Below are 27,721 nucleotides of genomic sequence, written 5' to 3' on the forward strand. Positions count from 1 at the left end.
TTTCCAAGTCTTTCCATTTCCTAACAAATGGGGCCTTTGGTTTGTTTTTAACTGTTGCTGTTTTCTATTTTATTTTAACTGTCGCAGAGGTGATTGTACCATGAAGATGGAGCAACTTTTGAAAAGGCCTATTAAAAACCTCAAGACTATCAGGCTTGGGTAAATGAATTCTTTGTTATACTAATAATCCTGCTTTTGTGATGTGATTTTATATGAAGAAAATAGAATGTTGGTCCTTGTAAGATGAACATGGGATTTGAGTGTCAACCAAAAGGATACTAGAGTTTTAGATCCCAGGCTGATACTCATGTCCAGCCACTTGTCTATATCAATGGGCTAACTAGACAGTAATGTTGAAGGGAAGAAGGGATGAAGGATGGGGGAAGTGATTCCCAAAGGGGAATGGCTTTGCCTCTCCCCATTGCTATGAGGATTACATGCAGCAGTGGAGATAAGGTACCTTCAACTTCTCTGACCACATAAAGGGTTCAATCCTGAACCAGTTTTTTTCTTTCATCTCATTTCTCTTCTCCTTCAGTCCCCCCTGCTCATTGTTAGCTTTAAGAGAAAGAAATCTAGAAGCATTACTCATACCTCCCTTCCACCCTCCTATAAAGATATAGTTTGTTTCTTCCACTCCAGGTTACTTTTTGGACTTGTATAGTCCTAGTTTCCACAGAGCACTTGGGATTTCCTTGACTTCGCCAAAAAGTCCTTGATTTAAATTGGAGAATATATTTTTATGGCTAGCCCATTGATGTCAACTATGAACAAAAAGCTGAGAAATCCTGAGGGCAGGGGAGTATGCTATTTTTACAATATCCTGCTCCAAAAATCATTTGTCTCAGTGGCGTGACAGTCTCTCCACAGAGACCTCCACAGAGCAGCAGTGGCCCCGGGCGGCTCTCCACCAATGGCTGGCTGTGAGCTGGGAACTCCACAAGATGTTTCTCGCCATCAGCGCATGACTTCAGTTTTTCCATTCCCACTGTGGTGAAAATGAACGAGAAAACTGGACCCTGCCTCAGGAAGCAGCATACAGGCTCCATACCAATCAAAGCAGGAAGATACTGTGCTAGATACTACTTCATTTTCCAGACTTTGAAGAATTCTTACATTTGTCAGAGTAGCTCTGAATCATTTTGTGGTTGTTACTGGATTAGAATGGGGATATTATACATGCCTGACCCTTTGCAGGAAAAGTCCCTCTCCCTTTTCACGAGCTCTTCCTGCTTCCCGAGCTAATCTCCTACTTTCACTTCTTTGTCTTCTAATCATTTTACCAACATGCATTTTAAAGGAAGAGAGGCTGGGATTTAAAATAAAAATAGAGGGGACAAAGTTATGGCTGCACATAACATATATGCATATGTTACATATATACACATATATGTGTGTATATGTGTGTATGTATGTGTATATATATGTGTGTATATATATATATATATCATATTGTCCTTCTTAACACATGAACTCTTGAATATAACAAAAGTCTTATTTTCCCCAAGTATCTATCTCCAGCAGATTCTCTTAGGTTTTATCAGCACCATCAACTCTTCTGGCTTTCTTGGACTTCAACTCTTCTCTAAGCAGACCTCAGCTGCTTAGGTTTTGGAGTTGTAAGCCATTCATTGATTCATTAATTTTTGTTTTTGGGTTGGTACCGGGGTTTGAACTCAGGCCTCCCATCCCATTCCCAGCCATTAAAAAAAAATCTGTTTCCCAAAGAAACATAGGTCCCATGATTTCCCTTATTTTCAATATCTAGTATATATATGAGTCAAGCAGAAAAGATCAGATAAGGTGATGTTAGGAAAATGAACCCTAAGATATGTATTTTAAATGTTTTTTTTTCTTTCATGCATTTGTTTCTAACACAATTATAAGATTATTTCTTTGTTGCTTTGTATGTCCCTCCCCCACAGTATAACCCCTGCTTTCACTGTATTTGATGTGGGTATAATTTGTGGAGGGGAAGGGGAAAAACAAGTTGTTTAAATAAGGTACAGGTGGACCTGTTGCAACAATGAGAAGTACAAATTGTCATGTTGAAAACGAACTTTACAACTTGGGGGGGGGGAGGATTGGGTGGGGAGGGAGGGAGGCTGGGAAGGGATGGGAAGGGTAAACAAAGGAGGAGGCTACAATGCTTGATAAGAAATGTACTCACTATCTTGCCCATGTAATTGTAACCCCTCTGTACAGTATTTTCACAATAAAAAAATAAAAATTAAAAAAATCTGTTTACCTGTCTAACCTATACACATTTACACATAGGCATTGTTATTTCTATTTCTCTGTAGAATCTTAATTGTGGACAAGTGATTCTGAGGGGTAATAAATGTGTTCATGCCTTTTCTAATAAGCACCATAACTGAGGAGTGTGGATTACAAGGCCAAAGAATACACTGTGAATACACTGGGCTCGTATAGATGACCTAGGATCATCTCCCAGTGAAAGTCTTAATCACATGTACAAAGCCTTCTCTGACAAAGGGTACAGTTACAGATTCCAGTGATTGCATGGGGATGTCTGTGGTGGTGATAGCAGCACAATTTATACCTGATCACCAGAGGTAATCATCCACACATGGGAGACATCTAAGGACAGGCAACTCGTCCTGCTCTCTTCAAGTGACAACTTCTCTGGACTTCCTCCACAAAAACCAAAATACTGTTCAACCAGGCCGCACGCTTGTTACTTGGGACTGTTCTATATGTATCTTTTTACTCCTTGTCTCCATGTTTTGTAGGTGGTTCTTAGGTTTTCAAATTCATTCAGCCAGGCCAAGAAGATTTGAGACACGGAAGGGAAGAAGGTCATGCTTTTATCCACAGGCTCTGCTATTCGCAGCTCAGTGGCAGCAGTAGTGCACAACCCAACAGCATGCTGTTCACTGGCCCATCATAGTGAAGACTCATAGACTTTGCCTGGCAACACCAGGTTCACATTCTGTCGACCAGTGGAATCACCCATCACACTCTGTCCATACTCTGTGCCTCTTAATACCCCTATAGACAAAAGTGGCATTGGCCAAGTGTAGCCACACAACACAGGGTAACCTACGGTAATGAATACATCTATGACTTGAAGTGACATAGAAGTACAGGCCCAAGGCCTTCTGAGATTACAGTGAACAAAGTCTGATTTACTCCATTTTCTCCTCACCCTAATTCTCCCTATTTAACCTAAGGCCAATGTCTATACCAGGGAAGATATAAAACTTAACTATGTAACTTGAGGATAAAGCTGGGAAGGGGAAATAGGGGAGAATGATGGGAGGGGTGACATTGATCACACTCATGTCCTGACATGGTATTGTAACTTTTTTTTCAGTCATGGAGCTTGAACTCAGGGCCTGATACTGTCCCTGAGCTTTTTGCTCAAGGATAGCACTTTACCACTTTCAGCCACAGCTCTACTTCCAGTTTTCTGGTGGTTAATTGGAGATAAGAGTCTCAGAGAGACTTTCCCACCCAGGTTAGCTTTGAACTGCAATCCTCAGATTTCAGCCTCCTGAATAGGTAGGTGAGGTGTGAGCCACCAGAGCTCAGAATGTAACCTCTTTGTATAAACACTTAATTGTAAAGTTAAAATGAGAAAAAAAAAGGAAAGATTCACTGAGTTGTCAGGACCTCCAGACTTGCTTCTAGTTGTCTAGTGATGCCTCTTTAGGCACAAGAACTTCAAACAATACTCAAGGCTTTGTCTAGAGCTCAAGAATGATTTATTGTTCCCATTCCAAGGACGTTTTCTCCCCACTACTTATACGCTTGTCCCTTCTTTTCTTTCTCTTCCTTCTCCTCTTCCTCAGCTCTAAAAGTCTCATTATATAAGATTGTGTTTGTTTCAGTCAATCCAGCTCGTCTTGTTCAAATATCTCAGTCATTGCAAGAGCTGTCAGAGATCTGTGGCTCTATCACTTCATTGTCTGTTTCTGTTTTCTTCTTTCTTTCTTTAAGGCTTGAATTTACAAAGATAAGTTTTCTTTCCTGTTTTTCAGCATCAAATAAACTGCCATTATGGCAAAGGCACTCAACCAAGTTAATGCCCCTGTCACTGTGTAGACAAGCCCCAAGAAAAGGCTATCACCTCCGCTCCATGTCAGGGTGGACAGGACGACAGATTTCTCTCCTTGGAACCTAGTGACTGGAAAATATAAGAAGCCTTGTTAAGGATCTGTCTCAGCACGTCTTATCTCTACCACTGCATATCGCAAAAAGGTAGTTTAAAGCATGTGAAATCGCTCTCTTTTTTGCAGGCAAAATATTGGTTGAATATTTACTTTTATATGGTTCAACACAATGAAGCAGTACTCTTTATCTTGCTAGAATAAAATTAGTTAAAAAGCTGGGTGCTGGGCTCATACCTCTATTCCTAGCTACTCAGGAAGCTGAGATCTGAAGATTATGGTTGGAAGTCAGCCTGAGCAAGAAAGTCCGTGAGAGTCTTATCTCTACTTAACCACCAGAAAAGTGGTATTATGGCTCAAAGCGGTAGAGTACTATACTAGCCTTGACCAAAAGAGCTCAGGGACAATGACTAGCACCTGAGTTCAAGCCTCACGACCAACAAAAAATTAAAAAATTAAAAAAACTAAGTAACAGCTGGGCGCTGGTGGCTCACGCCTGTAATCCTAGCTACGCAGGAGGCTGAGATCTGAGGATCGCGGTTCAAAGCCAGCCCGGGCAGGAGAGACCGTGAGACTCCTATCTCCAATAAAAAAAAACCACCAGAAAACCGGAAGTGGCCCTGTAGCTCAAGTGGTAGAGCGCTTGCCTTGAGCTGAAGCGCCCAGGCCCAGAGTCAGGCCTCAGGACCGACCAAAAAACAAAACAAAACAAAACAAAAACTAAGTAACAACAAGCTTTCTCTCTACATAGATGTAATCTACAAGCAATTCAGACACAGATGGATCTGAATGACTTATTTTTCATCATTCGTCACTTCTTGGATGGATCCAAGGAAGGTAAAATAAATATAGATAGGTTTGTTGTTATTGTTGTTGTTGTTGTTTTTTACAGCAAACCTGAACTTAGTTAGGCTCAGGAAAAATGAAGTTAGTTTCTGAATAAGTTGAAGCTGGATCAAATTCCTACTTCAGGGGAAATTCTTCAAGAGTGAAAAACAGTTACAGCAAAAATAATTAAAAGTAAAAGTAGGATAGATGGTAAAGCATTTTTGGTGAGAAAACTAAGGATGTTTCATTGGCCTTTGTTTGGAAAAGGCCAGCATCCCTGCTGCTGGTGAGAAAATATTTGAAGTGAGTTTGCTATCGTTAGCATTTTAATGACATCATCTCTAATATGCATGTGGCTTGAGGTTTTCAAACATCTGGTCCTTTTTGTAAACGAAACTAATAAACAAACAAAGATTTCTCATAGCAACGGCAGGGGTCAGAGGCATTTCCCAGCAAAGCTCTTAAAAGGCCTCACTCAAATCACTTGGCAACATGCTATTTAAAGGCACAAGGAAACTTGTTAGGAAACTAGCTGTCTTTTTTCTTTTACATCAGAATTCCTTATTGTCACCAGGTCCTTGAGTGCAACCTCAACCCATCTGCCTGCCTGTATTCTCCCTTTCCATTCCAGCTTCATTTGAATGGGAGGGTTTTTAGGATGGCTTTTATCCCTCAGTCTTGGCCTAATTCTTATTAGCTGGCACACTAGGCTGGTCACACCAGGCCCACACACGGTGCAAGTGGAGGCCTGGAACTCATGATTGAAGCTGTGCATGGCAGATACAGACTTGAAAGTGATCAGTATTAAAGGAAATCGAGTTCACAAACAGGCAGCTTCCTCATCCTCTGAACTCCCATTTTCTTCCTGAAAACAAGAGATCAGCCTCTCGCATGAAAGCTTCTGTACCAGAAGAAACATTTTTGTAAATCATTAGAGACTAAGATTTGAGGCCAAAGAAATCTGTGCAAAGAAACATAGTTAATCTAATCATCATCTTTCTTGTTATTTTCCATAATTGACACTTTTTTTTTCTTTCTTGCCGGCCCTGGGCCTTGAACTTAGAGCCTGGGCATTGTCTCTGAGCTTCTTTTGCTCAAGGCTAGCATTCTACCACTTGAGCCACAGCACCACTTCTGGCTTTCCTGTGTATGTGGTACTGAGGAATTGAACCCAGCACTTCATGTATGCTAGGCAAGCACTCTACCACTAAGCCATAGTCCCAGCCTCTAATTGACAATCTCCTCTACTCCCCAATCATGGGCCTGAACTCTGGGCCTGGGTACTGTCCCTCAGCTCTTCAGCTCAAGGCTAGAGCTCTACCACTTGAGCCATAGTACCACTTCCAGATTTTTCTGCTTATGTGGTGCTGAGGAATTGAACCCAGGGCCTCATGCATGCAAGGCAAGCACTCTTCCACTGAGCCACCTTCCCAGCCCATAATTGACAATCTTTTAAACCCACTGTAGAAGCACTCAGGCTTAGTCCCTTTTTCAGGTCATCATTTTTTCTTGTGAGAGTTCTTATGTAAATGTAAATAAAATGTGCTGTTTTCCCCATTACTCTGTCTCATACTAGTCCCAGGTAGAGACCCCAAAAGAGCAGAGGGAAATGTTTTCTTCTAGACAAGATTATAAGAGAACTCCTCCATACAAATATAAGAGAATTATACACATTTTTTTTTCTGGTAAAAGTATTTGATTGGAGAATAGACTAGAATGAAAGAATTCAACAACCACTAGCCTTCTTTCTGAAGGAGAAAGAAAAGTAATGCAAAGGATACTATAAGATATGTTGAAACTGTAGTTTCCAGCAGGTAAGCCTTCTTTAAAGTAGTGTTCTCGTGAGAGCCGGCGGTAGAGTTTTTTGAAAGTAGGAAAGGCAGCTGTCCGCATCCACACAATAAAGTCTTCATTGAGGAAGCCATTGTTTCCTGGGTCATCTCTATCTAGTTCATAGATAGGTACAGACCAGGATGGGGGCTTTGCACTTCCTGTGAAAAGACAAGGAATATGACAGAGAAACATCATCCCTAGAAATTAGAGTTAAAAAAAAATCTAAGTGTGGGGGCTGGGAAGGTGGCTCAGTGGTAGAGTGCTTGCCTTGCACGCATGAGGCCCTGGGTTCAATTCCTCAGCACCACATAAACAGAAGTCAGAAGTGGCGCTTCAGCCTTGAGCTGAAGAGCTGAGGGACAGCGCCCAGGCCCAGAATTCAGGCCCCACGACCAACAACAACAAAAAAAATCTAAGTGTGGTTGTTGGAGTCGTGGCTTAAGTGGTGTAGTGCTAATAAATGAATAAAAGCAGTCAGGTACTAAGTTCAAGTCTTGGTCTCAGAACTAAAAGGAAAAAAGAAAAAAGTGTGTATGTAACCTGATTTTTATACCATTAATAATAATGTTTTTAAAGACTCTAAGGAAATTTTCATAATAATTTTATAGGGTTTAAAAAAAGAGTAGAGGCCGGGCACTGGTGGCTCACGCCTGTAATCCTAGCTACTCAGGAGGCTGAGATCTGAGAATCATGGATTAAAGCCAGGCTGGGCAGGAAAGTCTGTGAGACTCTTATCTCCAATCAACCACCAGAAAACCAGAAGTGGTGTTGTGGCTTAAGTGGTAGAGCACTCACCTTGAGCTGAAGAGCTGAGGAACAGCACCCAGGCTCAGAGTTCAAGCCCCATGACTGACAAAAAAGAAGAGTAGAAGCCAGGCAATTTTGGCTCATGCCTGTAATTCTAGACACTCAGGAGGCTGAGATCTGGGGATTATGTTTCGAAGCCAGCCTGGGCAGGAAAGTTTGTGGGACTCCTATTTCTAATTAACTACCATAAAGCTAGAAGTGGAGCTGTGGCCCAAGTGGTAGAGCACGAGCCTTGAGCACAAAAGCTAGGCACAGTGTCCAGGCCCTGAGTTCAAGCCCTAGGCCCAGGCCAAAAAATAAAAATAGAGTGGGATATTAAATTTTATGGACATCTTCAACTACAGTACATGCATGTAAAACATTGAAAAGGGTAGAACAAAATAAAAAGAATGAGGGTTTTCTTTATAATAGAAAATATATTTTTCTCCCTGAGATAGGATCTGGCTATCTAGCCCAGCTTGGCCTTGAATTCACAGTCTTCTTGCCCCTACCTTAGTGGAAGATGGGGGAAAAATAATCTAATTTCTTTAAATTCACTATTAGTCCAAAGAGAGCAAATGAAAACCAGAAACACACAACTTTAAAGTAAAAAGGAGTGACAACCACTATGAGGGTATGGAAGTGGAACTCTTGTTCAGAGCAGATATGTGGATGAACATCTTGGCATTCTAGAAACATTCATGAAAAGTGTTACTGTTTTCTGAATTTTGGCTCAGAAACTCAACTTCTAGAAATGCAGTCTAAAGAAACACCACAGAGGGCTGGGAAGGTGGCTCAGTGGTAGAGTGTTTGCCTTGCATGCTTGAGGCCCTGGGTTCAATTCCTCAGCACCACATAAGCAGAAAAAAAAAAGCTGGAAGTGGCGCTGTGGCTCAAGTGGTAGAGCGCTAGCCTTGAGCTGAAGAGCTGAGGGACAGTGCCCAGGCCTAGAGTTCAGGCCCCACAACTGGACCCCCCCCCAAAAAAAAAAAAAAGAAACACCACAAAAGGGTGCAAAGATGGGGCTGCACAGATATTCAACTCTGTGCTGCCTCTGGGGGTACAAAGCTAGAAGCAGTGGCAGGACAGGGAGGAGGCGGCCAGCATTAGCATCTCAGCCCAGTGTGAATCAGGAAGTGTGGTCCAGCTTGGGCTATGGCACAGAACTAAGAAGGATAAGGTGCAGGGTGGTGCTAGAAGGCACATCTGTTGATGTTAGCCTCATAGTTTTCATAATTCCTGCATTCAGCCATGGGCGTGTCTGTCTCTTCTGTTCTACACGGAACTCCTTCAAACAGGATTGCCCTCATCTATTTTTTTTTCTTTAGCAGTTGGTCCAGTGTCTGACACATAGCAGCTGTTCAATAAATGCTTGATAAAGGAAGGGATGAAAGATTCCAATTAAATCTGTTCAAGTGGATAATAAAAAACATATTGAATTTTAAAGCTCTAATCAACAAGAGTAAGTTGTGTCATAGACCTTTTCCTACAACACAGTTTGTTCTATTAGTAAGATGTCCAAATGGACTCTTGACTACTAAAGCAACCCAGACTTATTAAGTATGGCTACAGTGCTGGTCAAAGTTCACATTAAGTTTGGTTTGAGTAACCTGCTGAAGAATGCTTGTACACACATCTACTTCCTCTAGACAGAATTCTTGGCTGAAGGACCTTCCTTGGTGTATATTGTAGAACTCACATAGTTTTTAGCTCTTCAATCATTGTTGTTTGAACATTTGATCAAAATCACCAACTACCTTTGGTGTCTGCACTCTGGACTTCACCATCTTTTTACTTTTTGGTGTAAGGTCATTGTGAATTCCAACTGTGTGTGGTATGGGACCCTAATGTCAGAATGGCCCAGACTTGTGAAAAACACATGCTCAAAGTTGTCTTCCCTTAAACTCCAATCCTACTCCCTGCCATGTATCTAAAAGGTATGAGAAGCATATTTTAAGAAACATAAACTTCAGTTGGGTTGTTTGAATTCATCCATTTATTCAACAATATTGTCTTGATTTCTCATGCACAGGGATGCAAATCTGCTTGAGATCCAATCACTGTTTTCAAAACAATTCACAGAGATGCTAACAGAATACAATGTGGTAACTCTTGCAATAGAGACTGAACAAAGTATAGCAGAAGACGGGAGAAAGCCAAGACCCTGTATGTTATAGGCTTATGGTTTTGTGGTAAGACAGAATAGTACAATGTCATCAAGTTGCTTTCAAAAGCTAGCAATGCAATGATAAGACACAGTGATGATACATGCGAGCATGTCCAGGACAGACCCGGTTTATGTCTGTTGTACATTATCCCATCTGATTTTGCATTTATTCCAAATAAATAGTGTGCCTACAGTTTTATTCTTCCAGTTTCCAGTCATGGGCTCAGCAAACACTGTGTGAGATTTGCCCATGTGCAGTGGGCTGGGTGCTTACTTCACTTGAGATCATACGTGAGAGATAAGCAGAGACATTTTCAGTCAAAACACAATGCTACATATCCCCGTGACTCTTGCCAGCTTTTTAACATTCCAACCAGCTAGCTCACACTTTGTGTCTTGGCCCGTGAGCTGTGTGGTGCTGCCAGGGTGCAAATCAGCAGGGTCAATGGCAAACGTGGGAAACCGCAAGTCTGCATATATGTACATGATGTGCGGATGGGTGCTGACAGGAGTTTGAACTCTCTTGGAACAGTTACTTTTTTATTTATTACATGCCATATATATATTTGTTGTTATTACTTTCTTAATTCCATTTAGTTATGAAGGGCTAATAAAAACCCAAATGTGTGTTTAATGTAAAGTACAGTTTCTTAAGCAAGTTGGTGAATATGATACCGAAAATGTTGGTTGACCTTGCTTACCCACAGGCCACAGTGGTGTGAATCACCATGTAAGGATGGAAAGGTATAACTCTGTTGAAGAAAATCAGAACCTACTTCAAAAGTTTGTGGATAACCATGCATGGTAGTGCTCAACTGTAATTCCAGCACTAGGGAGGCTAGGGCAGGAGGATTGCCATTTCAAGGCCAGACTGTGCTACGCAGAGAGTTTGGGACTCATCTCAGCTACATAGCAAGATCCTGCCTCAAAGAAGAAAGAAATGTTTGAGATTAGTTTTAAAAGGTTGTATCTGGAAAACGGATAAACTCTTAGATCCACTTGTATATCAGTCTGTGACAGCATGACTTCTTTTAATAATATTTTTATTGAGATTAAGTGATTACATAAATTTCACAGTATTGTAGGATAGTGATACTTGGTTAAAGTCACAAACACATTTTAATTTTCACGAGGTACATTGTCATGTGGCTCAAGTGGTAGAGTGCTAGCCTTGAACAAAAGAAGCTAAGGGACAGTGCCCAGGCCCTGAGTTCAAGCCCCAGGACTGGTAAAAAAAAAAAAAAAAAAAAAAAAGGAAAAGAGGAAAAGAAACCCAGCATGACTTGTTATTGGTATCAAATGGAATTTCCTTCAGTTTTCACCTTTTTCTTTTTTTTTTTTAAAGACATCTCACTATGTTGGTTCAGTCTCGTCTCAAATTTTCAGTCTTCTTTAAGCATCACAACCTCTGGGATTACAAATGTGCACAACCATGCTGATCTAGTTTCAGTGTTTTAATTTTTACTCACTTTTGGTAATTAAAGAAAAACTTTTAACACGTTGTCTTCACTGGCAGACAAGAACTTTTTAAAGAGTTAAATGAGGCCAGTTAACATGAAATTTTTCAAATAGAAAAACCAGGTTAATTATAGTTAATTATAATAATGGTTTGATTGGGGGATGGTTAAGTCCTCATAGAATCAAAGCATATCTGTTAAAAATTCATGAAGATGAAACTTTTGTCATTGTTATCAAGGTTACTAAAAACTCAGTTAAAATCTTTAAATGGAGCCAGGTGCCGGTGGCTCCAGTCTGTAATCCTAGCTACTCAGGAGGCTGAGATCTGAGGATCAAGGTTCAAAGCCAGCCTGGGCAGGAATGTCTCTGAAACTCTTCAATTAACCACTTCTGGTTGTGGCGCTGTGGCTCAAGTGGTAGAGTTCTTGCCTTGCTTGAGCTGAAGAGCTCAGGGATAGCACCCAGGCCCAGAGTTCAAGTGCTGTGACTGACAAACAACAACAAACCAAGTTTAAATGGTTTGGTTTTGTAGAATAACATAAATGCAAATTTGATGGAGAATAACATCAGACAAAAGGTAATGCTCTTTGTAAACTGAGAAATCAACAAAAATCAATATACTGAATATGATTAAAATTTGTTGTGGTACATAAATAATTCACAATTTTACACAGCTCCATTTCTAGCTTACAGTGATTAATTGGAAATGTGAGTCCCATAAGCTTTTGTGCCTAGGCTGGCTTTGAACTATAATCCTCAGATCTCAGCCTCCTGAATAGCTAGGATTATAGGCGTGATCCACCAGCACCTGGCTAAGATCTGCATTTTTTTTCTTTTTGCTTATGTGGTGCTGAGGAATGGTACACAGGGCCTCAGGCATGCAAGGCAAGCGCTCTACCACTGAGCCACCTTCCCAGCCCAAGATCTGCATTTTTTGAAAGTACATTTTAGTATACCTATTTCATAGATCTCTCAGTGTGATGTCAATTTAGGAATCAATAACTGAAAGTTGCAAGTAAGTATGTTGTTCTAGTACCTTCTTTTTCTCTCAAAAATACATATCAACTTGGATAGTAAATTATATGATCATGTTAACTGTATCCAAAGCAAGAAGTTTCTCAAGCACTGCCCTCCCATCCTTGGGGGAGGAAGGAGTGTTTCTAGAATTTGAACTTGGAGCTTCCTATTTGTCAACCAGGCGCTCTCTACCTCTTGAAGCACACTCCCCATTTGCTAGCCTCAAATCAACTTTGCCTTGGTGGCAAAGTAGAAGAGACAGGGAACAGATCACTCATATTTCTTATAGGCACTGAACAGAGTAGCCCATGGTTGGGAAAGTCAGTGTAAAGGGAGTCAATAAAGAAGGAAGACTCATAAGCTTCTCCCCCCCCCCCCCGAAAAAAATAAAACAAATACTTCATATAAAATAAGAATACTGAGCAACTGTATGGATCTTACCTTCAAATTGATCTGCAAGATTACTGGAAACTGGGTTCTGAAATTTGACATACTTATCTGTCCACCATGTGAGTCCATACTTTAGCATTGGGACTTGGATGTGTTCAGATGAGTGAAGGTTATAGGAAAGAATTATGGTATCTGAAAGGAAATTTCAAATTATGTTAGACGTGAAAGCTACCAAGTTTGCCATTCTTCAAAGACCAGACACAGCTGAAAATAAACCAGTTTTTCAGACACTCAGCATGCCTCGATATCATAGCTGCTGACTCACAAGACTAGTCTTTTTCTTGCTAAGGTTGAGCTCTGAGCCGGGTTGTGGCGGGCAGCGAGGCCTCGGAAGAGGCGAATCCGGCGCGAATCCGAACCATCAGAGCCGCCACCAAGACGGTGCAAGATGCTGCAGCACATTGACTACAGGATGAGCTGCATTCTGCAAGATGGCCGGATAGTCATCGGGACCTTCAAGGCTTTCGACAAGCATATTTGAATTTGATTGTCTGTGCTTGTGATGAGTTCAGGAAGATCAAGCCAAAGAATTCCAAGCAAGCAGAAAGGGAACAGAAGCCAGTCCTTGGACTGCTGCTGCTTCTAGGGGAAAGCCTAGTTTCAGTGACAGTAGAAGAACCACCTCCCAAAGACACTGGCATTGCCCGAGTGACATTTGCTGGAGCTGACGGGGTTGGGGGAAAGGGGGGGGGAGTGGTAGAGGAAGGGGGGAAAGAGGGGGAGAGGGGGCAGGAATTGGCAGGGCTGGGCTGCTGGCAGAGGAATTCCAGCTGGTGTTCCCATGCCCTAGGCTCCTGCAGGACTTGATGGACCAGTCCGTGGGGTTGGTGGGCCATCCCAACTGGTGATGACCCCCCCCCCCCAAGAAGAGGTACTGTTGCAGCTGCTGCAGCCGCTGCCACAGCCAGTATCGCAGAGGCTCCAACCAAAGTGCCCACCTGGACGTGTGGGTCCTCCCCCATCTATGGGTAGAGGGGCGGCATGATGGGTCCCCCACTGGGGATTCCACCTGGCCCAGGAACTCCAATGGGCATGCCCCCTCCAGGGATGTGGCCCTCTCTCCCACACCCTGGGGAATGCCCCCCACCACAATGCTCTAGACCATCTTGGCCATCCTCAGCTCCCTGCCTGCTTTCTGAAAGGCTGTGCATAGTCCTTTCATTTCTGTGGCCTCTGAAATTGGTTTATAACAAACTCTTAAGAGAATGTTGTAAATGAAAAAAAGAGAAACAAAACAAAACAGAAAACAAACCTCTGGGCAGGCACTGGTGGCTGAAATCTCTAATCCTAGCTACCCAGGAAGGTGAGATAGATCTGAGAATCATGGTTCAAAACCTGACAGGGCATTAAAGTCTGTGAGGCTCTAATCTCCAATGAATCACCAAAATGCTGGAAGTGGAACAGTGACTTAAGTAGTAGGATGCCAACCTTTAGCAAGAAAACACCTAAGGGGTAGCATCCAGGCCCTGAAGCCTCACTACTGATGTGCATGTATGCACAGCCATAGACAGAGACACAAGTAATCTTAAGCTCCATTTAAATCATACATATACACACACACACACACACACACACACACACACTTATACATGTACATACATATAGTACTATACAATAAATAAGCAAACAAACAAAAACTGTCACTAAGATGAAGAAGCAATCTGGGGGACATATAGGTGTTTACATACTTATGAAGAAGGACAGCACAGAAAGAAGACAAAGTTACCCACCATTAAACATGCTGTTGGCAATAGCACCACAAGGAATGAAGGGAATCTTATCTTCAGACATTTTGAATGGATCACATCCATGAACATCCTGTATGCAAGATGATACAGCAATAAGAAATGTTTTTGGCAAACTCTTAGAAGATGTGTAAATGTGTTTTACCTACCTAAAAATACATAACACACAGGAAGAAATTTAACTTGCTTGTTATCCTGTATGTCACATGGAATCTTAAAAAAACATTTTTGTTGAACTATAATTTACATTCAGATTATGCACAGACCATGATTCTACAGCTAGATAACTAGCTAGATGGACATCACCAAGAATCCATCTTTTACAACAGCGGTTGCTAAAAAATCATCTGGCTATCACTTTCATAGAATGTCAGTATGGACAAGGTTTCCTTTTAGCTTTGCTTACTAGCAGTTAAAGATCATCTATCAAGATTAAAAATTGGTAATCCTAGGTCTCCTATTGTAGTCAATACAATCAAAGATTTGAAAACTAAAGGTTCTTAGTTCAATCAATAGAATATCAATTAGGAAGGATCAAAAGCTCCAGATTCCTTGTAAAGGACAGTGGGTAGGAATCAAGTGAGCAAAATTGAGACAAATCCCTCAAAATGGTACATGAAAAGATAACCATTTAGTTGGATATGGTTCATGACACTTCTCTGAGGAGGAACAGAGCTTTCTCTAACAGTGATCCTGAATATCTAGGCCCGTCTGAAGTATTTCTCTTTTGTGACACCTTCTTTTTTGAACTTATTTTTCATCTTCCTTTCCGAAAGAACTCTCTGGATTTAAAAGAGGCAAACTATTACTCCGAAGTAAAAAAGCCTTACCATAATATTCTTACTCATCAGTTGTGCATTGCTTCTGGAAAGAACATATCGATAGAGATTCTGGTAGAAGCCATATAATTTGTAGTACATATAAACATTACCCTGTTTGGGGGAAAATAAGATGCAAAAAGGGAGTAAGAGATATTAAGTAGAATATTAATAAATTAAAAAAATAAAAAAGTAGTACAGAACTGTTAAGATTCTTCCTGGATGGAAGTGGCGCTGTAGCTCAAGTGGTAGAGCACTCGCCTTGAGCTGAAGAGCTGAGGGACAGCGCCCAGGACCAGAGTTCAAGCCCCACGACCGACAAAAAAAAAAAAAAAGATTCTTCCTGGAAACTGAAATGCAAGAAATCACTTTAAAAAGTCTCTGTTGGGCTGGGTGCCAGTGGTTTCATGTGTGTAATCCTAGTTATGGAGGCAGCTGAGATCTCAGGATTCAGATTTGAAGCCAGCCTAGGCAGGAAAGTCTGCAGGACTCCTATTGCCAACTAACCAGCAAAAAGCTGGAAGTAGAAGCATGGCTCAAGTGATGGAGTGCCAACCTTGAAGGAAAAAGCTAAAGACAAGAGTACAGAGCCCAGACCCTGAATTCAAGCCCCAGTACCAGCACACACAAAAAAGTCACTGCTGGGAATTCCTGGCCTATGCAGAATTACTGCAATGAAAATAAGTAACCTATTTTTAAGCCTTTTTTTTTTTTTAAGGCTTTCTTAATGGCTTCTGTTCTTGTTTGATTATTTTTTAAATAATGAGGCTTTGTATTTCCATACACAAATTTGTTTTTTAAAATGATGTAATTTCCCAAGACAAATGCTTTATCTAGGGTTGTGGTAGGCACCCACAGCCATGTGATCTCAAAGCAAACCCAAGTAATATAACACACTTAACATTAGAGTTATTGGTATAGTTAGGTAGAGGTTCATGAAACTAAAAGAGCCTATGGCCATTTTTTGGGCCATTTGTTTGTGCCATTTCAAGTTTCTTTGATCTAGGAGAGTCTTTGGATTATAATACTTGATCAAGAAATGATGAGTATGCAGTCAAAATTCAATGTATGTACTATAAATTAAGAAAAGTGAGGGAAGGGGTGGGTTGGGAAGATGGGTGAGAATGCTGAAAGGGTGACATTGATCAAGATGCATGGTACTCATAAACTCTTCAATGAGTGGCAATTCCTGTGAACAACTATGAAAAGATAATAAAAATATTAAAAAGAGAAATAGGGGCTGGGAAGTTGGCTCAGTGGTAGAGCGCTTGCCTTGCATGCCTGAGGCCCTGGGTTCGATTCCTCAGCACCACATAAGCAAAAAGAAAAAAGCCAGAAGTGGCGCTGTGGCTCAAGTGGTAGAGCACTGGCCTTGAGCTGAAGAGCTGAGGGACAGTGCTCAGGCCCAGAGTTCAGGCCCCACAACCGGACCAAAATAAAATAAAATAAAATAAAATAAAAAGAGAAATAATGAGTATGGAACAATGAACTGATCCACAAGAAAGAAGTGATTTCTACCCTAGCAGTAAGAAGCCTTGTTGCCTTGAGAGGAAGATTGTTTTTGCATGTGCTACAATGCAAGGCAGTCCAGTCATAGGTTAACATTGTGGGTTTATTTTTATGGTGACACACCAAGTCCCATGAAATTCTCAATGCAGATTTGAGGCTGATATTACAAACAACACATATGCAAACATGTACATGGATTTAAGTAACATAATCATAGATTTTGCTAACAGCACGTAAGTGGCCAATATTGCTGTACACAAAAGCATTTCTTTTACAACTCCTTGGTTCATCAATTCTTTAGCCCAATGCCAAACTAGCATGTTTGGAAAGGCTTTTGGCCTTACTTCCTAAGAACCTTAAAGACTATGGAAAACTGGGCCTCATACCTACTGAAACCCTAAAGAAAAGTCATTGTAAATGTAGCTAGTTATGGAACAAAAGCTGAAGAAGTCAGCCAGCTTTTTTTTGTGTGCCGGTCCTGCGGCTTGATCTCAGGGCTTGGGTGCTGTTTCTAAGCCTTTTTTGCTCAAGGCTAGAGCTCTCTCTCTCTCTCCTTTTTTTTTTTTTTTGGGTCCGGTCGTGGGCCCTGGGCGCTATCCCTCAGCTTTTCAGCTCAAGTCTAGCGCTCTACTGCTTGAGCCACAGAACCACTTCCGGCTTTTTTTCTTTTTGCTTATACGGTGCTGAGTAATCGAACCCAGGGCCTCAGGCATGCAAGGCAAGCGCTCTACCACTGAGCCACCTCCCCAACCCTAGAGCTCTATCTCTTGATCCACAACTCCACTTGTGGGTTTTTGGGGAGAGAGGCATGGTTAATTGGAAGTAAGAGTCTCATGGACTTTTCTGCCCAGTCTGGCTTTGAACCTTGATCATCAGATCTCAGTCTCCTAGCTAGGATTATAGGCATGAGCCATTAGTGCCTGGCAAACTTAGCCACTTATAAGAGAAAATTTCTGGGACACTGAAAGGAGATGCTAGGTCATAATGAAAAGGCAGGCTGCAACACAATCGACAGGGAACATTGGTGTGAAGGCAGACAAGCCAGGCTTCACTTGCTAGGAATGATGGATTACATTTCTTACTCCTGTGGCTACAGACAGTATGATATCCACAGAATGGAATTTACCATACATTTTCTTGGAAGCCAAAAAAAATTCTACTAAACTAGAGCTATATGCTCATATAAATGACACAATAAACAATAAATGCAGACAGCGTTTGCCCCACTAGGGACCTCTTTGCAATGATTCTCTGTCCAAGATTTAGCCTAACAAGGTCTTTTCCAAGATCATGACCTTCCTGGGTTTCTTCTGTCCCCTGGACTCAGGCCCAGCTCCTACACAGCATCTTCCACGCTGACATAGTTCCCCTCATTACTTGAATAGCTGACATTATCTGGGATGCATACAGGTCCAGACAGGGCTGCTCTTGAGCTTCCTGCTGAGCATTCAAGGCCCTGTTCCACCTTGGAGTCAGCTGGTCCCAAACCAAACTCATCCCCTGAAAACCTTCCTCATCTCTCTCCTTCCCTACTTCATTCTTTCTCCGGGGCAATTGCTGACTTGTGCTCTGACAGCTCTCCCTGACTCCTGATGGCTTCCATAACCCTTTCAAGTGTTCCCCTAGTCAGTTTCTTCATGTCTAAGCCTTTCTACTTCTCAGAGGATCTGGACTTAACATGAAACTTTAATCAGCCCAAGAGTAGAGACTTCTCTTAATATTTATTTGTCATTTCCCTTGGTGCCTGACAACCAAGCCAGTCTCTTTGGGATTAGGCAACTAATGTAGAATGACTTGGAGTGAAGGGATCCAAGCAGAGTCCCATCAGGTGAGGCCGCTGACACTAACTTACTGTGTAATCTTGATGAAGTCACTTAACCTCTCAGCCCATTAATTTTCTCATTATAAAAAATGGGTGGTTAGATTTAGTGATCTCTAAAATCTTCTCCTAGACTGACAGGTAAGATAAAAACCTGATTAGCAATACAAATTATTTCACAAGGGAGGGTAACAATACCAAAAAAGCCAAATGATGGGGTAGGAAGACAATAATTTATAAGATTTGTCACCCCCATTCTGCTTTCTTTAAAAAAATATTTTTATTATCTTTACATAGTTGTCCAAAGAGTAAGCATTCATAAATCAGTTTATAAGTACAATGCAGCTCGATCAATTTCATCCCTTTCATTTCTCCTTGTCCCTTCCAATCCAACTCCTCCCCTCAATTTTCTTAGTTTCATAGGGCATGCATTTGGTATTATAATTTTGGAAAGCACTTGATGGAATTTAAAATATTATTATGGACATTTAAAGAGAAGTTTATCAGTATTAAGTCAGTTGAAGGTGTTTTTTTTTTTGTGTGTGTGTGTGTGGTACTGGGGTTTGAACTCAAGACAATTTTAGGCATTCCTCCAGGCATCCCTGGGCTTTAATCCTCCTACTATGCCTCTTGGGTAGTTGGTGTCAAGGTGTGAGCTATCATGCCTGGCTTTGGTTGAATTCTCCAATGTCACTTACCTTCATTTTCTCTGGAAGGTTAAAGGGAATAGAACAGGTGCATGCTTTCCTAAACTTGGAGGCATCATCCCGCAGTTCATGACAATCTGCACATAGCTTTGTGTAATTGACCTGTCAGGCAGGGCAGAGTGATGAAGCTATACAAGTATGTATCTTAAATTTCAAGACTTGAATCTATAAAAACTTTCAGCCTGTCTTGGATGTGTAGCCTGAGACACGGCTAAAGGGCAGGCCACTCCCAGCACAAATGTTTCTAGTGTTTGGGAATAGTAAGACTTCTTACAGTCTTGCATTTGGGCACCTGGCAGCATCTTACCATTAAAAAAATCCTCAACAACTCCTCCAAAAATCTAATTAAAAGGGTGAAAGTGGCCTGAATAGATACTTTTCAAAAGAAAAACTTCTAAAAGGAAAATGCCCAAATGAATCCAAGCCAGCACACCCATATTTATGTCAGCACTACAACAGCCTAGTTACATCAGCAATAGCTAAATTATGGAATCACCCTAAGTGCCCATCAATGGATGAATGGATGCAGGTATGCATCCATGTGCCCTTGTGCACGTGCACACACACACACACACACACACACACACACACACACACACACACACTCAATGTAATATTGTTTTGTCATAGAAAGAACAAAATCATGGAAAACTGGAGATCATTATGTTAAGCAAAATAAGCCAGATTCAGAAAGTCAAGTATTGCACGATTTCCTTCAGATGTGGAATACGGGTCAGGGGAGGACATGAAAGTAGAAGGAGGGACTATTAAGAAAGAAGAGAAGCAGAGGGAGAGGAACAAGAGAGGACAGCAGGGTGAACATGATCAAAGTACATTATAGGCATGTATAAAAATAGCAAACCAGGCTGGGAAGGTGGCTCAGTGGTAGAGTGTTTGCCTTGCATGCATAAGGCCCTGGGTTCGATTCATCAGTACCACATAAACAGTAAAAGTCCGAAGTGGCACTGTGGTGCAAGTGGTAGAGCACTAGCCTTGAGCTGAAGAGCTCAGGGACAGTGCCCAGGCCCAGAGTTCAAGACCCATGACTGACCAAAAAAAAAAAAAAAAAAGCAATCCAAAATCCATTACTTATAATGTATACTAAATTAGAAGACTGACTTAAAAATAAAAAAAAATACAGACCTCTGATGAGCATTTGAAAAAATAGTCAATGTTATCATCCATCAGAAAAATTCATCTTACCTTGAAATGGTGAGTACCAGAAATGCAAAAAGTTACAAATTCTGGTAAGGATACAGATAAAAGGGAAATCTTATGCACTGTTGGCAGGAATATAAATTAGTGTATTTACTACAGAAAACAGGATGCAGGTCCTTCAAAAGCTAAAGCTGGAACATATGACCCAGCCTTCCCACTTCTGGTTATCTATCTGATGGAAATAAAAACACACCAGAGAGACACCTACATTCCCATGTTTACTGCAGCACTATTCAAGAGCAAAGGTGTGGGAGTCAATGTCTTTATTTAGTGACAGACAAGGTGCTATATACACCCGAATATTAATTGAGCCATCAAAAGAAGAAAATTCTGTCATCTTGCAACAATATGATGGAACTGGAGGATATTTGCTAAGTGAAATAAATCAGAGACAGCAAGACAAATATGGCCTGTTCTCACTAGGTAGGATGTAAAGCAGTTGATGTGATAGTAGAATAGTAATTAACCACAGGCTAGGAAGGGTAGGGGGAGGTGTGGCTAAAGGAGGTTGGCTAACAGGTAACAGAACACAGATTGGAGGGTAAGTTCTAGCTTCCTAGGCACAGGGGTGTGACTGTAGTTTACCGTAACCTATTATACATTTTATGAAGTTTAAAAAAAAATAGCTATCTCTAAATAGAAAGAAGGAAGGACCAGAACACACTGACTCAGTACATTTGTTCTGTTCATTGGATACATGTAAGACACCATCCTGGCTAATGAGTATTGCAATCATTGTTTAATTACACATTAAAAAAAAACCCAATGCATACAAATATCTTCTTAAGCCCCAGAGGACCTGGACCTTTGGGTCTGAAATTCACTTTGCCTTGCCCCCTCCTCCTACCTCTATTATTATTTGCTTATCATTCTGCTAGTGTGAAGAGCACTTCACTTTGCCAGGGGCTTGTACCCCTCTATGGCCTCTGAGTCTTGCATCCAAAAGGGGTGCTCTGGTGTCACCTAGATCCCCGTGGAGAATTTAGACCCTTCTTATTTTATGGTTCTACAACTGAGGACTCTTGGAAACCGCATTACAATGGTAAGACAGTGCAAACCTCTATTTTCTTGGTGCTCTTTGCAGACAATATAAGGATGATGCCCACACAGAGGCAGAATAATCCCGTGGTAAAAAAGATAGAGAGGACGGCGGTGGCGGTGAGGCGGAGGTAGTGACCCGGCAGCTTTTGCTGCTTAAACGCACTGTTGGCTGGCTGTCTGGACTTGTCGTATTCGAACGGCTTCTCCATTTTGGCTCTGTAAGTGATTCAGATATGCATTTGGGTCATTTAGAACATTCCTAACTCAGAAATACTGACAATGATAAAGTCATTTGGAGAACTATGTGAACCTTCCTTTGTCATTGTATTCCTTGTCATTGTCTTTTCTGCTTCTAGACTTATTTCTCAGCCAGACCTCTTATCCACCATTGCTAGGTATATTGGAACTAGGCTCAGAAACTGTTCTGCTAAATGCCCTGCCAGTGAGAGACAGGCCCTGGCGAGGCCTGCGAAAACCATCACCTGCTGGCACTCAGGCAGTCACGAGGGGCTGTTTTGGGGGTTGGTGACTGAAAGTGGGAACTGGATTTATCTTCAGGAATGTACTTAAATGTTTAGAGATAAATCCTTAGGCTGCTGCTAACACGAATATAAATTAAGTTGGCAAAATGCTCTGGGATTACAGCTCGCTTTGCCATTGGTGATTATGAGGAAAGAGGAAACACATGTGGAATAGGAACACAGGTGTTTGATTTCAACAGCTTCAATTAGTTTTGCATTTGTAAGGAAGATCCCAGTAGAAAAATGGGGCCTAAAACATCGGGAAGAGGAAACTGGAGGACAGCAAAGAAAGGTACTCATTACCTGACTTATGACCCCTCTGTACAACACATTAATAGTAAAGGTACATGCTTTGGAGTAGCTCGAATGAGGCTAGAGAAGTATAATCAGACAGGTGTTCAACCTTGCTATATGACCTTAGATATGGGATGGGATTTTCTCCCTTATTAGAAATACACAAACGTTAACCTGCTAAAAATTAATAATTGCTTCTCTTAAAACTGGGATTAAAAATTTGGGAGGGAGAGGTAGAAGGACCAATCACAGTCCAAAGTTGGCTTGGGCAAAAATGGGATACTCTAGAACAAAGTAAAAGCAAACAAACTGGCATGGCTCAAATGGGAGAGCATTTGCTTAGCAAGGGTGAGCTGTGAGTTTGGCAGTCACTAGCACTTCTAAACAAAAACAAAAAGAAACACAAAAACAAACAAAAATCCTGGCATAAACAGCAAATGTCGTGTCTCACATCTGTAATCCTAGTTATTTGTGAGACTGAGTTCAGGATCTCAGTCCCAGACCTGCAACAGGCACAAATTCCTGAGGCCTCTTTTCAACCAATAAAAGCTGAGTATAGCAGGGCACAGGTGATTCATGTATGTAATCCTAGCTATTCAGGATGCTCAATTTTAAAATCTGAATTCTATATCCTTAAAGCCAATTTCTGTTTGCTGTTTTGTTGGTGATACTAGGGCTGGAGTCCAGGGCAACTTACTTGTTAGACAAGTGTTCTACCATTTGACCCACACCTTCAGTCTTTTTTCTTCTGGTTATTTTTTTAAACCACCATCTCACTCACCGGTCTGTCCCCAGGCTGGACTGGATCTTGATTTTACACCTCTCACCCAAGTGGGAAGACCAGTACCTATCACCATAGTCAGCTTTTTTTTTGCTTTTTTTATTTTTAATGCCTGGGTGTGTCCCTGAGTTCCCTCCTCCCCCTGCCCCCTTAAAAAAAAAGTCAGTGATCTACTACTTGAGCCAAAACTCCACTTCCAGCTCTTTGGTGGCTAATTGGAGACGCATCTCAGACTTTCTTGCCTGGGCTAGCTTTGACCCTTGATCCTCAGATTTCAGCCTCCTTGACAGCTAGGATTACAGACTGAGTAAGAAGGCTATGACTGTTGTCTGGTTTAATAGAATACAAAGTAAATGCAAATACTTACAGTAAGAGGTTTCCACATTAGAGTTAATTCTTTATACTTGAGAAATTGGAGAGGCAAAATATCAGTGGAAAAATTTCAGCATGTCATCCAAATGACTAGGATGTTATCATGTTATCATGTGAGAAGATGACAGTGAAAACTTCTAACATCTACTATTGGTTTTACATGAGGAAAAAGTTGGGTTTCAAAGGCCAGCACAGGCTATGAGATTATATATATGCAAGTGTGGAGTGCAGAATATCAAGTATAACTGTTGAGTGGGAGTGTGTGTGTGTGTGTGTGTGTGTGTATAAAACGTCTAGTGAAGGAATGTGTATATGATGAATGAATAAGAACAGTATTTTTTAGGCTTTTTATAAAACAATGAAACTAGTTGGATTCCTTTAATCCCAGCTATTTGGGAGCTGAGATTGGGAGGGCTACAAATCAACATCAGCCTGGGCCAAAAGTTGGAGATCCTATCTTAATCAATAACTTAAACACACACACACACACACACACACACACACACACACACACACACACACACACACACACACACAATCCCTCCACCTCCACCAACACCAACAAACAAAACCAAAATAAACAAGGTCTAAAACTAAAAGGAACTTTACAAGCACTGTATTAGTTCTTGTTCTCCAGAAACACAGAATCAACAGATGATATGATTCTATATGTATATATTGGCGGGAACCAGCTTACACGATTATAGACAGTTCCCAAAATCTGCAGTCAGTATCCTGAGGTCTGAAGGTATGGATTCAGTAAGAGCTAATATTTCAGTTAGGAAGTGCCAGGCAGAATTCTCATACTCGGGGGAGGTGCACCGTGGCTCAACTAAGGGCTTCAACTAATGAGAGGAGGAGGCCCACTCAGCTATCTCCTTCACTGGAAGTCTACCAACTTAAATGCTGCTTTCATCCCAAAACACTCTCACAGAAACACTCCCAAAATGTATGACCAGCTTATCTGGGTACCTTGGGGCGTGGCAGAATGGATAGGTAGAAATCAGTCAGGTGCAAGCATTTATGGAATGCTGTTCATGAGAACCAGATCTGTATCTAGATATCTATATCTATCTATAGATATATACATATATTTATATATATTTTGTATACCAATTTTTTTCTATTCTTAATAAAACTACTGTTTGAAATTATACTTCATATGCTTTTTTCTTCAATAAACAGGGTGCCTCAGTCCTAATAGCACTATTGGCATAGTGGCCCAGATATTTCTTAGCTATGTAGATTTGTCTTAATGTTTAGGAGTATCCCAGGCTTCTACCTGTTAAAAAAGTTACAACCTACAGTTCTAGCAACCAAAATGCATTTCCAGACATTACAAATGTCTCCTTAGGGGAAAAATTAACTGAGAAGCAATGTTATGGACCAATACCTATATGACCATTTGTTAGTAGCTATTGCGAAACAGTAACAGTGTCAGTGTGAGCTGGGCTCATGTGCTCATGCCTGTAAATCTAGCTACTCAGGAGGCTGAGATGAGGATTGTGGTTTGATGCTAGCCAGGGCAGGAAAGTCTGTGAGTCTTATCTCCTCCAATAAACTACTCATAAGTGGAGCTGTGGCTAAAGTGGTAGAGTGTGAACCTTGAGCAAAAGAAGCTCAGGGACAGAGCCTAGGCCCAGAGTTCATGCCCCAGGCCCAGAGGGGAAAAGAAATTTCAGAGTGAGTTTTAAATTCTTGCTTTTTATTTTTCTTTAATTATAGTAGACAACTTTTTCAGGCATTGCCAAGTGTTTTGCCTTGGATCTTCCTGTATTTTCCTGCTCCTGCTGAGATGCAAGCATACTAAAGCCAAGTATAGGATTGGAAGTGATTCAATCACATGTACATCCTTATATATACTCATAATGTTCAGACAAATGTGGCCATCTCTTTTTCTTTTTTTGGGTCCGGTCATGGGACCTGAACTCTGGGCCTTGGTGCTGTCCTTCAGCTCTTCAGCTCAAGGCTAACGCTCTACCACTTGAGCCACAGCGCCACTTCTGGCTTTTTTCTTTTTGCTTATGTGGTGCTGGGGAATCAAACCCAGGGCCTCATGCATGCAAGGCAAGCGCACTCTACTACTGAGCCACCTTCCTAGCCCCTGAATTTGGAATTTTATATATCACTGACAGACTCTGTTTGACTTACCACGTCTGCCTGAGTCTTCAGCAAACTTGGTCTCCTGAAGTGCAACTGGAGGCCTGGACCTCACTTCCAGTCTGCTCTAGCAGATGTCCCTTCTGGGACTGTATTTTTTCCTTCAGAACTATTTCACTGATTAAATATGACAAGCTATTTGTGAAAGCTGTAAATATAGTGCTGGTATAGTGTAGAAAATTAATATTAAATGAGTAAGAAAAGAGAATTTGATCAACAAAATATTATAGTATTGTATTAGAACCTGTTAACTAAATATTCATGAGTCCATAGTGGTATAAATAACTGAATAAGAATATAAAGAGGAAAAGAACAGCTATTTCTTACATAGGAATGAACAAATATTAAAGGAATGGTTACAAAATTATTGGGTAAAAACCTGAGAGCCAACAGATATTTGTATAAGCCTCAAAGTAGCTCCCTCAAGATATATATTAATTACAAAAGAAAAAAATTAGTTAACTGTTGACAGAAAATTGGCAGATATCACTTTTACCAGGTGATCAAGGTTGACAATGACATTAACATCAAACCTCATTAACGCTGTATTCCCAGATATGATACACAGAGGACAAACTACTACTGTGGTTCTAGAAAAAAAAAAGCAAAACTCCAAACTACAGAAAACACGATAGGGGGAAATGATAGAAGGGGTGACTCCAATCAAGATGCATTGTACCTATATCCATGACATGTTAAATCTAACCTCTTGTATAAATATTTGAAGAGAGCAATGAATAAATAAAACAATAGAAAGCTCCATCTTGAGGAACAATCTACAAAATATCTGATAGGAACTTACCCAAGTAAAGGTAGCTGGTGGCTCTTACTAGTAATCCTAGTCCCTTAAGAGGATGAGATCTAAGGATCGAGGATTAAAGTCAGACCAGGCAGAAAAGTTCAAGAGACTCCATTTCAAATTAACCATCAAAACAAACAAACAAACAAACAAAAACCCCTAACAAAACAAAACTGGACTTGTAGGCATGGCTCAAGAGGCGGAGTGCCAACTGAGCAAAGAATCAGAGTGAGCGCTTGAGAGATCAAGGCCTGGTACTAACACAGACAAATAAAATGATAGATATCAAGAAAGAAGGAGAAATAACAGTCATCAAAAGGAAATATAACAATTAAATGCAATATGGGATTCCCAGCCTTTCTCAGATACTGTACAGAGAAGGACATTGGTTGAAAAACGGAGGCAATTTGAAAACCATCAATAGTTTAGTTAAGTGCACCACACTGATATTGCTTTCTTAGTTTTGGTGACTATGTTGTGATATACTAGAAGTTAGCATTGGGAAAGGTGGCTGAAGGTGACATTGGAAATTCTCTATATTATTTTTGCAACTATTCTATAAGTTTGGAATTATTTCAAAACAAGTTTTAGCATTATGAACAGGAAATCTGTACTTGTTTTTCTGTATTTGCAAACCGTCACATATACTTGCATCCCGTTCTAGCTTCCATGGCAACTCTCCTCGCTGAGACCATGCCTCAGTTTATAAATCTGCTCCACAATCACCATCTGATGAAGTCCTCAACCATGTCTACGTCACAGATGATGAGATAGGAGCTCAGAGAGGGAAGGGCCTGGCTTCATGTCATCCAGGTGCTCTTTCCCATCTCCTGCATTCCCAGCCTATGCAGCTGATGAGAAGAAAACTATCTGCTCAACAAAGATCACACACAAGCCAGTGGGAAAAGGACAAGTTTATTTCTGTTAACGAATCCTCATTAAACATTTTGGGTGACCAATTTGGTGATGCAACAAACATTGATAGTAGCTGTTATTTCCTGAGTACTTGTAAAGTGCCAGCATTATTGAAAAGGATGCAAATTCCACCGTGAAAACCAGAATCTTCATCAGGATGTAGACTTAGAAAAGGCCCAGCTTCAAGGATCCTGACTTGCATAGATCGAGCACTCCCATTTCTAGAAGTTCAAAAACCTCCTTTCTTATCTAAATGAGGGAAAAGACCAAAACAACAACGAAAACTTAAGATTCCTAGTATGTGGGAAGGATCACCTCTTCCACCCTGACCCCCCATCAACCAAAGTTGG

At 41.0% G+C, this 27,721-nt stretch overlaps 2 protein-coding genes and 1 pseudogene across 7 annotated transcripts in view; 1 reads left to right on the forward strand and 2 right to left on the reverse strand.

The window, feature by feature from the left end:
• Window positions 1–3,763: 3,763 nt before the first annotated feature.
• LOC138831696 (cell cycle control protein 50C-like) lies at window positions 3,764–24,280 on the reverse strand. Of its 3 annotated transcripts, none has more exons than XM_070028743.1 (8): window positions 24,195–24,280; window positions 21,547–21,745; window positions 19,262–19,372; window positions 15,248–15,349; window positions 14,403–14,490; window positions 12,664–12,804; window positions 6,743–6,952; window positions 3,764–4,150 (listed from the first exon to the last, which is right to left on the reverse strand). In XM_070028743.1, the coding sequence occupies exons 2-8, from the start codon at window positions 21,736–21,738 to the stop codon at window positions 3,972–3,974; spliced, it is 1,023 nt and encodes a 340-aa protein (XP_069884844.1). In that variant the 5' UTR covers window positions 21,739–21,745; window positions 24,195–24,280; the 3' UTR covers window positions 3,764–3,971. The 3 variants fall into 3 exon arrangements, with proteins under 3 accessions (XP_069884844.1, XP_069884841.1, XP_069884845.1); XM_070028740.1 differs by having other exon boundaries at window positions 3,764–4,159; XM_070028744.1 differs by lacking the exon at window positions 19,262–19,372 and having other exon boundaries at window positions 3,764–4,159.
• LOC138832629 (small nuclear ribonucleoprotein-associated protein B-like) lies at window positions 13,061–13,890 on the forward strand (annotated as a pseudogene).
• A 3,072-nt stretch (window positions 24,281–27,352) lies between the features above and the next one.
• Cmss1 (cms1 ribosomal small subunit homolog) overlaps window positions 27,353–27,721 on the reverse strand; it is a 295,468-nt gene continuing 295,099 nt past the window's right edge. For all 4 annotated transcript variants that reach the window (XM_070030394.1, XM_070030395.1, XM_070030396.1 and 1 more), the window contains one exon: window positions 27,353–27,620. In XM_070030394.1, the coding sequence (XP_069886495.1) occupies window positions 27,537–27,620 (84 nt within the window). In that variant the 3' untranslated portion in view covers window positions 27,353–27,536. The remainder of the gene's footprint in view (window positions 27,621–27,721) is intronic.

Source organism: Dipodomys merriami, unplaced genomic scaffold (assembly GCF_024711535.1).
Source record: "Dipodomys merriami isolate MVZ:Mamm:240054 unplaced genomic scaffold, mDipMer1.0.p SCAF_2, whole genome shotgun sequence".
NCBI classification, from domain to species: Eukaryota; Metazoa; Chordata; class Mammalia; order Rodentia; family Heteromyidae; genus Dipodomys; species Dipodomys merriami.

What these genes read in the sequence shown, in the direction of transcription:
- LOC138831696 (XM_070028740.1), bottom strand. Translation starts at nt 21,738, where the DNA reads ATGGAGAAGCCGTTCGAATACGACAAGTCCAGACAGCCAGCCAACAGT. An exon ending in AGAGCACCAAGAAAATAGAG is followed by an intron (nt 19,373 to 21,546) that starts GTTTGCACTGTC and finishes CCTGCCTGACAG; the next exon opens with GTCAATTACACAAAGCTATG. An exon ending in CAGTTTCAACATATCTTATA is followed by an intron (nt 4,160 to 6,742) that starts GTATCCTTTGCA and finishes AAGGCTTCTTAT; the next exon opens with ATTTTCCAGTCACTAGGTTC.